General features: G+C 30.8%; 1 protein-coding gene across 1 annotated transcript in view; it reads right to left on the bottom strand.

Moving 5' to 3' along the window:
- Positions 1 to 12,323, bottom strand: part of LOC106458125 (protein disabled-like) — a 40,315-nt gene that overhangs the window by 16,280 nt on the left and 11,712 nt on the right. Inside the window, exons 3-7 of the mRNA XM_022384268.1 lie at positions 4,308 to 4,432; positions 3,860 to 3,949; positions 2,456 to 2,590; positions 891 to 1,007; positions 339 to 425 (exon numbers count right to left, since the gene is read on the bottom strand). Of these exons, the coding sequence (XP_022239976.1) occupies positions 339 to 425; positions 891 to 1,007; positions 2,456 to 2,590; positions 3,860 to 3,949; positions 4,308 to 4,432 (554 nt within the window). The remainder of the gene's footprint in view (positions 1 to 338; positions 426 to 890; positions 1,008 to 2,455; positions 2,591 to 3,859; positions 3,950 to 4,307; positions 4,433 to 12,323) is intronic.

Genomic DNA, 12,323 nt, shown 5'->3' with positions numbered 1-12,323 from the left:
AAGTATTTTTAATCTTAACATGAAAATGACTTTACACTTGGGCAGTCAGCACTCTGACACCATCTAATTAAAGACAAATTTCAATAAAAATTATTAATTAAAAATTCTGCTTTTTGTCTACAAAAAATTTTTAAAGTTTACTGAAAGCTTGCCAAATTTTGTGAAGATACATTAAGTACTTTCAGAGTTATAGTATGCATACCATCATGGTTACATGGTGGTTACCAGGTTTGTAACATACAGGCACCCATTGTGATAGGATTCAAAGAAACGTTGAAAAGGAATGACTGGCTTATCACAGATGCACTGCTTAGTTAAAAGCACTAGCATGTACTTACAGAATAAATGTTTTCCTCTTTAGCACTGCAGGGAATATCAGGTTCATCTACTCCATTAGGGGAATTATCAGCAATACTATCAACATTCTGGATAAAAGCACATGAAATTAAGCTCTTCAAATAATCCTAATAATCAACTCACAGCATAAATAATTTACAAAAGTATAAGAAAAATATTAATTTTTTTCCCTTTCACCAATCATTATCAAAAAATGTTTCAATTGAAACAAACATAATACAAGAGAATGTTGTAATTTGATTAATTTATTCAGAAAATTTTTTTGGTTACTAATAACTTAGAGGTTTTATTAATCTATGATTTTTTCTGATTTTAATTTCCTTTCTGTCTTCACGAAAAATTTCAATTTCTATATCACTTCACTTAATAAATACATTCCTCTACAGGTAAGAAACATGATATATCTGACCTACAAGTATATACTCTACATAGAAATGCTACTGGAAAATGTAAACACAAATGGTGTCATTATATTTTCATCACCTGATTTATATTTTATACTCATTAAATTTTTCTTGAAACCTGAAAGTTACCTCTTCCTCTGATTTTTGTTTATCTTGTTGCTCTTGTTTAGCTTTTTCCATCTCTTTCTGTTTTGACTCCAGAATCACTTGAAACAAATCTCGTAATGCAATCACAACTTGAGAAGCCTGATTTTAAAAAGCAGTTGTAGAGCATAATTATTTTTCATATCCTTCACAAATCATTAAAGTTTATCATAAGATAAGGAATTATATGTATTCAAACAATACATTCTACTGTGAGCAAACAACCTTGTTTCGCACCCCATTCCTATTGCTTTACGAGTAAAGGGGAATAATTTTTCTACATAGTTTCATTTGACAAAATATTGCATATTTATGCTTGCTGGAATAATATTGAAATTTACTAAATATATGTAAAATTAACAGCTGAGTACATTACATTAAAATGATTTTGAATATAAAAATCAGCAAGTCATGACAACCACAGCCAATATAAAGTTGTGATGGAACAGCATGTATCAAAACTCCATTTTGACATTTGTTAAGTGTGATGTAACCAAACATTTATTGCTTCTTGGAGGTTATGTAACAGCCCTTTTTGATGCAATCTATTCATTCACTCAGATCATGAAGATGTGTTCTGATATTTCCAAGATGGGGTTATTCATTGTAATTAATTGCATTGGAAAACAAAGGAATATGGATAAACTTAAGGCACCGGGAGAACCCAAGAAGTGACCTCTAACAAGTTGTACTCCGGTCATTGCAAAGAACTTGTAACAAATGAGAATCTAAACACAAAAAGGTCAGTGGTAAAAGCTGTCCATGTGACCCAGGCAACAGTACACAATATACATTTATACAAGTTGTATCCACAACATATCTGATCAACTGTCACATGCCTCATGCAGTGGAAAATGAAAAGGGCCTTCATGCTTTTTCATAAAAAAGAACTTATGGACTTTTGTGCAATTGGACTGTTGAAATTGGTGTTGTGAAATAGTTATTCTTGAGCACTAGATGGATTATGGAAATCTTGGATGAAAGAATGGTGTGCTTTAGACATGAAAACCTTACCACAAAGCTTTTTGCAATAAAAACTAGAATGCACAGTGATCAGATAAAACATGACCAGACATCATGATATGGACTGTAACAATGTGATGAAAGTCAAAATCGTTTTAATATAAAGTACTCAATCTCTAAATAAGTAACATTAGGAGTTGCATAAAATGGGTTAGAATTATATAAAGATGTATTAGCTAAAACAAAATGTGGAACAAACAGTCACTCTCAAGTTAAATTTACAATTAAAAAGATTCACCTAAAGTATTTACAAAATGTAATTCTTCTTTAATCATGGTTAAGCTAGATTATTTCTGAAAATGCTCTCTTAATATAATTAATTTCTGATTGTAAACAGCAGAGTTGTGCCCAACTATTTTATACTTCCCTTTCATAAACTTCTCAAGTGGAGAAACTAGTCAAAATATTAACAAATCAGAGAAAAACATCTATGTTTTCATCTTGTCCAATTTTAAAACATACCTTTACACAAAAGAAATTAATGTACACAAATGGTAATAACACTATCAATGAAATGCTTAACATACCGACTTCTCTGTCTTGATGGCAATGAACTTGTGATACTGGTTATCAACATTACAGATGTAACCAAAAGCACGAGCATCACTGATGTCTTGAGAAATAAAGGAAACTGTATGAACAGGGTGATGATGCAGCTCTTCCTGAAACATTAGGAAATGCAATGAATTGTAATTTACCAAATTAGTTTTAGCTGACATGCAAATGTTACAGGAAATTCTATGATGTGGAACAATTTAATATGGTCTCAAAAACTGGTAAAAACATGGAAAAAATATAATTAATGAAGAAATGCAAAACACTAATGAATATAAAACATTTTAACAAGCAAGGCAACTTAATAATGCAGGGTTTCAATGATTATGGTTTTAATGTAAATGATATAGATAAAATACAATTGCTGGTAACTGTCTTTAATTTGATTTTAGTTTCAATGAGTTACATTAAATTCTTTCTTACTTTTTGTGATTTCTGCTATATTCTTGTCATCTGATCTTAATTTAACATAAAAAAAGATGAAAGTAAAAACATACCTTAAAACACTTGAGTTAATTTACAGTATATTACAAGTAGTAAAAGAAGTTTACAGGAAACTCAAAACACAACCTATGAAAATATATTGCGGAAAATATGATGCCAATATTCTTCTAGTTTATGATAAAACTGACTTTAGACTTATTAAACATATAACTGCATAATTATACATAAAAATAAAAAAACTTTTAGGAATATGCACTTAAACAAAGCTTTTTTTCCTGTGCAACTCTGGAAACCCTGTTGACATATATCACCTTCTGGAGACCTGTTTGGTAAACAGCAGAAACTAGAGCTGTAAATTACTTCTTCAGGTAAACTTAACACTGATATGACTCGACAGTTTTAGAAGCTAAATATGTATAACTTTGTTTTGTACATTTATAAATATATTTATATTAACATTTGCAGTAAATTGCTATAATTAGCTCAGAATAAATTATTTTTACACCCAAACATTTGAATGCTCTCTGTAAGAGCTTTGTCAAAAAACAGAGTTAGTAGGAAACGGTCCCCCACTTCAAGAAACTTGGACAGAAACTGATAATCACAGTGAAAGTTTAACAAGGATAATAATAAGATGCACGATAACAACCAGACATAATTTCAGAAGGAGGTCTAATGATTACGGTTATATAGCCCAACTAATACCAAAGATCAAGAACAGCTTAATAATTATGGGTATATGAGTAACTAATGATAATTACAAAAACACCAATAAGTTGTAACTTGAAGGCCTCAGACTAAGAATTTTAAGAAATAGCCTAAAAAAAAATAAGGACATTATTTTTGTAACAAGTAATTTGACAAATTAGATCTGTTTTGAATACAAAAATTGCTTATCACTGGAAAGTTATAGTTTTTTTTAAATTACTAACATTGGTTTTTTCATCTTTGATTCTAATTCCTGCAAGTGAAACATTCAGGGTGATTCGATGCTTGTGCTCACCAGAGCTTCGAACAATGGCCTAAAATGAATCAAAATTAATAGAAACCAAGTTCATTAACAATTCAAGAAACAAGTATATAGTTTGTAACTGTAAACAAATTTTTATACTAAATTTTAGTTTTTATAACCAGACCCAGGGTGATTTGAGAAAATTTAAGTCATAAAATTAAAAACTGAGCAATCAAAAGAACCCCACAAAAAAAAAAAAGTAAATGGATATCTCAAATAGAATATTTATCATAATTTGAAATATTTTTAAACCATCAAAACTGAAAAATGTAAAACATATATTACACTATTGGTGTGCTTTTGCCTAAAAAGCACACATTAAACCAGGACAAACACCCTGCATTTATATGTAGATGATGTTCCACAACCTTGAGCCGCTGAAGAGATTCCTGACACATCTTATCACCTCGTGCCTCGTTCACATCCTCTTGACCAATCAACTTGGCTTTAAATTGGATTCCGTCCCCTTGAAACTTAGAGATATCAGTCTTTTCTAGAAAGAATAGATGCAATATAATCTGTGAAGTTAAGCAAATATACTTTGTCTCCTTACATGCACAATATTTCATTCACTAAAATAAAAGTATTGCAAGATGTGATTTAGCTCTTAAATGTAGAATATTCTGAAAGAATTTTAATCTGTTTGATCTACATTCCTGTAAAATTCTCTACATTCTTACAGACTTGTGCTATCTTAGATGTAATTAATATTCTCTCAAAATTTCAAAAAAGATCGAAGCAAAAACAATTTAGCTGAATGAAATTCATTTTAAAATGCTTTACTTGTACCTTAACTAATTCTTTAGATAAACTTTTGACAAAAATAGAATGTTTACATGTATAGTTTCATGTATACTGCATAGTTTCTTAGTTTTAATCTTAAAGTACTAAATTATTCTTTCCACATTTCTAGTAGTCTTCTTGCAGCCACAAATGATATAGAAAAACAACTACAGTTCAGATTAATCACAGAATAAATTCTAAATATTCACAATATAACTAAGGTCATATGACATACCACAACAATAACAAGTTTTCTTTTCTTTCTAAAAACAATGCAAAATTTCTGAATGAATAAATTTGACATAACTTATCATATTCAAGATAATACTTTAGGTTTACCCAAATTGGCAGGTAAAATTTTAGGTTGAAAAATATAAAGCTCTCATCCCCGTAATGTTGTTCCAGTGTACAAAAAAACAACATTAGATATCAAATTTCATCCATTTTGGACCATATTTAAAGGCTGCTCAATGAGGTCTAAGTTCTAAATTGCAGTAGCCTGTTTGTTACTTTTATGTACTTTGTGATATAAAAACATCTTTTATGTATTATAATTGGTTTATTTAAAGTATATTATTATCTTATTGCAGGTACAATAGTATAATTATATGATTTTGGTGTGGTTAGTTACTTTTGTGTTGTTACTGTTTCCCTTTTGCTCTCAGGAAAGTTTCTTCTATGATCCTGTTCAACTTGAAGGGGGAACTGTTTCTGTTCTTTCTTTCATCCCTTTCACCATTGCCATATACTACATTCAAGTGCTTAACTGTCTATACTACCTCTCTACAGTTCTCTCTGAGCTCCCATAACTCAGGGTCATAATCCAGAAATCCATATGGAATTTCAAGGCACCTGAAGAAATTTGTTGCATTGTTTGTGATGAAGTCTTCAACTGACATGTCATAAGACTTAATGACATTTCACTGGAAGCACTTTAGAGGTTCATATATGCTTTCCTTCTCATTTAGTACCTTTACCATTACTTGTTAACTCTCTGTGGATACAGCTGAATTAAAGAATGCCAAACCAAAGAGTTCTTCACTGAGATACCATAGATATCCAGCAAATTGTTGACAGGCAGATTTTGAAAGAGTAAAATTCACTTTTTTACACTTTACAAGACATTGTAGGAAGTTAAGATCATCGTGAGGAGCAGAAATAACAACAGGACCATGCCCTAAAAGAGACTCAACCTACAAATACGTAGATATCATGGAGTCCCATTTCCTCACAGCTGGTAAACTTAAAATGTCCCATAAACATCCAGATTTTGAAAGCATATAATGCCTTGACCATCTATCATGCATGATGCAGCACTTCAGGTACTATAAGTCATGCTCCACAAGGAGGTATGCCACCAAGAAAGATTATGGATAGAAGCTCTCTATAATCATCTCTAGGTTAGCTGACCTGAAATTGCCTTTTGGCAAACTCAATAACACTGTCCCTAACTTCTGCTACGGCCATTGCTACTTCATCATGGTCAGCTGAAGTTTCATAACTGGACTGGTCAATGTATTCCCAAGATTGCTGGAATCAATTAAAAATTGCAATATCTGGACCAGAGGAAAGCCCTTACACACACACTTTGAAAACACATGCCAGGACAAGTACTAAGATATGATACAGAATATTCAAAAGTAAAATATGACAGCTTGGACTATTTATATATGATGTCTTATTAAACATTCTGAATAATGCAGAATACTGTGGAATATTCCAGAATGTTCCAGAATAATCTAGAACCTTCCAAAAAAAATATTTAGAATTTGCAGATATAACATAAAATCAACTACTTTGAGCAACCCCTAAATGGATGAAATTTAGCATGAATTACTTTATACTGGAACTACATGAGAAGGTGAGAAAGGGTGTTGTGAATCAAATTTCAAAAATTAAAGGCCACCCTATAATACTTGGTAATCATTATACAGGACTCATTAAAATGGCAATACACATGACAGATTTTTAAAAAAATCTATGGTTTATTAATTAACACCTCTACAACAGGTTTATATAATACACATCTTCATATTTATGAAAACTCAAAATATGAAAACACGTGACTACTGCACAAAGCAATCTGTGTTATTGTACTCCATTTCATAATTCTTTAACCAAGGTAAACTACAGAGTACTGTTTAGTTTTAATATAGTTAAATATAAATAATTTTACAGGTATGTTTAGTCCGTGCAGATAATCTGAAACTCTGTCCTGATTACTTTTATATTCACTAGCAAAATGTATGGATAGGAAAATAGTATAGGCTTGGATAACGTAAATATTCTATAGAACTTTATATTTCAAAAACTTCTGCCATCATGTGATAAAAAATTATATTCAAATTAATTTCAGTAAGTTATTTGATTTCTCAAACAGTATACAGGAAGAATGGGAGTAAAACTTTAAATTCTTACTTAAACAAGTAGAAACAGAATATCTATTTTAATAGGACTTGCTTCTATTTAATCAGTTCAAAAAGCACCAAATTCTCCTATGTTTGGAAAAAATAACACAAAGACACACCTATATATCCAAAAAATAAATATATGTAAATACATAATTATTCTAATCACATTTATTTCTTCTAAACTAAAACAATTTTTACAGTAGATACCTCTTGAAAACAAGTTTTATTATCAAGACACACAGTAGTGTGTTGTGCAGCCACACCAATCTCTAGGACACACTGAGTGTTACTAACAGGAGTGATAGTTCAGCAATTTTCCACTTTCTGTAGCTCAAACTGTGGTAATCCAACCTATCATATATTTTCAGTGGATTTGCTCTGTTGGACCCTTACTTTCACATACCAAATTTTGAGGCAATCCATTGAGAAATAACCAAGATATAACATCTCCAGTTTTGATTGAATATTTCCTCTTTTTTTTCTTTGCACAGAATGTACGGAAACTTTATTTGATAGAAAAATATACTTAACTTTCATGGATTTTTTTTTCAAATTTGGTACACTGATAAATCTTTACAACCTACAATTAGGTGTCAGATTTGGTCTAAGTATAAGCCACATGAGCAAAGTTAATCCAAAAAACTCCTCAAATTTGAACAAAATTTCTGTGCATGCCTATGCAAAAAGTCATGTGAGTTATGAAACTGAAATTATTACTATAGCTTCATCTAAGAGAAAAAGTGAGCCATATTTAGTTTTTGTCATTCAGATTAAAAATGGCTCACTTAGAGCAGCAGAACTATATGGTGAAAGGACATGCAGGTACATAAGTATTGGTTAGGCCAAGCAAACTAGATTAGCTGTTTCTAGCTCAAGTTATCAAAAGAATCATGCAGGTAGACAGTTATTATTCATTGCCAACTTTTGAGCACAAATTTCCTAAATTTTATTAAATTCTCCTAATTAAAAAACATTCAACATCACATGATATTAGCTTAAGTGATTATCGTAAATAATGATGCTTGATACAGCTGTACCGAGTGCATGCGAGTGATGACAAGAAACTGTTAATCTAGATTCCATGGCATTATGATAAAGGAAGCTATTAACACTGTTTTAGAAATGAAAAACTACCACCATATATTTTAAAAAGTCTGGTTGGTTCTATAAAATATAGGTCTGTTCCAATTAATAGGGTTGCAATCCTAAAGCTAATATTGGTTACTATCAAGTATCACTTCTTACTTGCTGTGGTTTATGGGTGTGTATTGACAAAAAGTCATGATATATAATCAAAACACCTTAGGTGTGTAAAAAAAGGTGTGGCCCATAAAAGGATTGAGCATGCATTTAAAAGAATGAAATCAGAATTGGCAGCCAAATTGATAGCTACACTTATAGCATTGATAAGAATTTTACAACAAATATTCATGTTTTTTGTTCAACTTGGAGCATGATGGTGGGTAAAACAAAATATGCAGCCTAGCTAACTAATGAATGAATATTTGCTGTATAATTCTTATCAACACTATATATGTAGCTACCAGTTTCGCCACCAATTTTGATTTCATTCTTTGAAATTGCACACTCAATCCTTTTTTTCAAACCTAAGGTGTTTTTGATTAGGTTATTTCTAGCCTCAACATTTCTTACTTTTTAAGTATTCCAAATTTTTTTATACAGTGCTAATTAATATCATTTGTTTGGGTGTAAGTAGTAATAATTATATATATCATATCCAATCATATTCACTCAAAACTACAGTGGTATCATGAAAGAGCAGTGTTTGTTGTTATGTTAAGCTGTACCAGATTACTTTATCTGAGTTGATTGACCACTGTATTAGGTTAGTGCATGTGTCATGCTTGAAATCCTAAACAAAATCATTTAATTCCATGACTCAACTCTTTGTATGCTATAGTTCTCTTATGTATGTTAAGCTGTACTAGATTACTGTCAAAGATATTATGTAATGTTTAACGGGGTAACTGATGCAAAACAAAAAATACAATTGAATTTTAAACTCAGCCCAGAAGGATAGAAAAAAGATGAAATGAATAATACATGTATATGCTCAGTACTAACAAGGAACAAAGAAATGCAAATATGATAAAACCTGTACATATTTTTATGCATGATATCATTATGTGGAACAAGAAACAAACACATCTAGCATTTCTCATTATTTTCAGCTTTCTTTATAAGTTCAGATTCAGAATCAAATCAGTGCATGTATTACGTGTACATCTTTACATAAAAATTAAAACTTTTACATTCTTGACAGGCTAGCCTAAAATAAGATACATGTACATGTATTCCATGATATTAGCATTATGACATTCTGTAATATTAGCATCATGATATTCTTCACATTGCAAACTGTGGACATTTACAGGACATTCTATTTTAAAATCTTATTCTGTATTTAGAAACAGTATAAAACTAATTTTTGTTTTCTCAGTATGCAGCAATGCTTTAAGATTAACTGTTAAATGTAAATTTGTTTCCCTCTCCATTCTATTGGTCACATTTTAAGATAAATTATTAAATAATAAATAACCAAAGTATCAGATCCATCTTCAAGGTCAGCTAACCCTGACCTCTGAGTGTGTGAAATTTATCAGACTCTGAAACAAGTGGTTGTTCACATACCAACAGTAAAGTAAAACTGTGTATAGCACCAAACTCTTATCCTCACAGTATATAACAGACACATGACTGACTGACATCTACTGTTGTATTAGAAAATTACAAAAAGTAACATGTTCCTACACATATTTTGCCAAATTATCTGAATTACATTAAACTGTATGTATTTTCTTTTTTTTGTGTATAAAACATGAATGTGATATTGTAAATATTTCTTTTTATTATACATACACAAGTACGTAACAAAAAATGATAATGAAAATGGACCAAGTATTTTATCTTTTACTATAGAAACTTGATTTTTCTTTAATTGAAAAATCTAGTTATAAACTGATAACTTTATTAATTCTGAGAGTATACAGAAGTCCCCCCCCTCAAACATAGTATTAACCAAGTAAAAGTGTGTCTCTATACTCTAGTATGATCAATACTTTAGTTGAACCTTTTCTCTTCATTTCAAAAACTATACACTCAAGAACCTAGTGTTTCTCTATCTCATTTAGAAACTAATCATCTGAATGAAGCTAACCCTGTGTGCAGAATTACAGAAATAACAATTGCTCTGTACTACACACATTCAAATTGTAATTAGTCTTACAGGTGGCATTCTATCCACAGCTGAACTTAAAATGCTTCCATAACTCAAAAGGTATTAATGAACAAAGATATCTTAACACTTTAATTCAAACATAAAATTCCCATTAACACTGTATAATTATCTAAAGTATCCCTTATAATCTTCAAGTTTTGATTGTACTACCAACAGGCAGCATTTCAGTAAAAAAAAAAAATTAGATGAACACTTAATAATGGTGTTTTCGGCAGTGACTGGCAGAGACAATTTTCTAATGATATCAATTAATAGCTATGACCTTCAAACAACTAATACCAATAGACATGTATTAATGAATTCCCCTGAATCTACTTGCAAGAAAAAGATCCAAAATATATGCAGCACAACTTAAGTTCATATAAAATGTTTGGCTTCTTTTTTAACATAGAGTTTTAAATATTTTTACGTGTTGCCCGTATTGTGTTTAGTGGGAATTTGTTACAGGCCACCAAATGATTCTGATGAAATTAGTGAGAAACATTACAATGAGATTACGATTTCAGCTGTTAATGAAATCATAATTATGGGTGATTTTAATTTCAGGCATATAGATTGGGAAATTCTAGAATCAAACCATGAGGGAGAAAGGTTTTTGTTAACTGTTCAGGATGGCTTTCTTCATCAGTTAGTCCAAGAACCAACCAGAAACAATGCTATTTTAGACTTATTGTTAACTTCAAATACAGAAATGATTGAGAGGGTGGAAATTTGGGAACATCTGGGTGCAAGTGATCATTGTTCTATTAGGTTCAATGTTTTGCTGCATATGGAGAAAAGGAATAATGATATTTTGGTTACAAATTTCAAAAATGCAAATTTTGAAAGGATGCAACAAGAGTTATCTGTTGTGAATTGGGCAGACGAGTTATGTGAAACACTTATCAGATATGGAAAATTTTTAAAGATAAATTTTTATATATTCAATGTAAACCTATTCCTAATAGAAAGTACAGGGTAGCTACAAGTAAAAAACCAGGTTGGCTCACAAAGAGTTTAAGAAATGAAATTAAAGAAAAGCATCATAAATTTAAGAAATTTAAATTGACCAGTATGACAGGAGACTTAGAAGATTATAATAGATAGAGACAGTTGGTGAAACAGGAAATTACGACATCAAAAAGGATGCATGAGAAAAAGTTGGTTGAAAATGTAAGAATGAACAGTAAGGATTTCTTTAAATACATTAAGGGAAAACAAAATATTAGGATAGAGATGGAACCTTTGACAGATGATAAAGGAAGGCTAGTATCTGATGATTATGAGATGGCTGGGTTATTAAATTTCACTTTTTCTTTGGTTTTAACTATTGAAGATTTAAGCTGTATTCCACATCTTGATCAGTTGATAAATGGAAACAAGATCAAACAAGATGACTACATTAATTCTGAGCTGGTTAAGAAAAAATGGAAAGTTTAAAAAATGATAAGGCTCCTGGGCCAGATAATATTTCCCCACAGTTTTGAAGGAGGTTAAAGATTGGATATGTGAGCCACTTGCTACTATTTTCTGTCAGTCCTTGAATAGTGGGCAGGTGCCAGAGGATGGGAAGTTAGCTAATGTAACTCCCCCTTTAAAAGGAGGTGATAAAAATTGTCACAGTAATTATAGACCCATTAGTTTTACATCAGTTGTGGGAAAAATTTTGGAAAGTCTGTTAAAAGATGCTTTGCAAAGTCATTTAAAAATGTTTAGAATATTTATTGGATAGTCAACATGGTTTCACTAAGGGAAAATCTTGTCTTACAAATCTCTTAACATTCTTTGAAAAGGTAACTGCTTATGTAGATGAAGGTAAGGGTGTTGATTTGGTGTATCTGGATTTTCAGAAAGCATTTGACTAGGTGCCACATAAAAAGCTTGTAAAAAAAATCAGCTCTGTAGGTGTGGAGGATAAGTTAGGAAATTGGATAGAAGAAAGCAGAGGGGTT

This window comes from Limulus polyphemus, unplaced genomic scaffold (genome assembly GCF_000517525.1).
Source record: "Limulus polyphemus unplaced genomic scaffold, Limulus_polyphemus-2.1.2 Scaffold418, whole genome shotgun sequence".
Lineage (NCBI taxonomy): Eukaryota > Metazoa > Arthropoda > Merostomata > Xiphosura > Limulidae > Limulus > Limulus polyphemus.
This window is presented reverse-complemented; position numbering and strand designations above follow the sequence as displayed.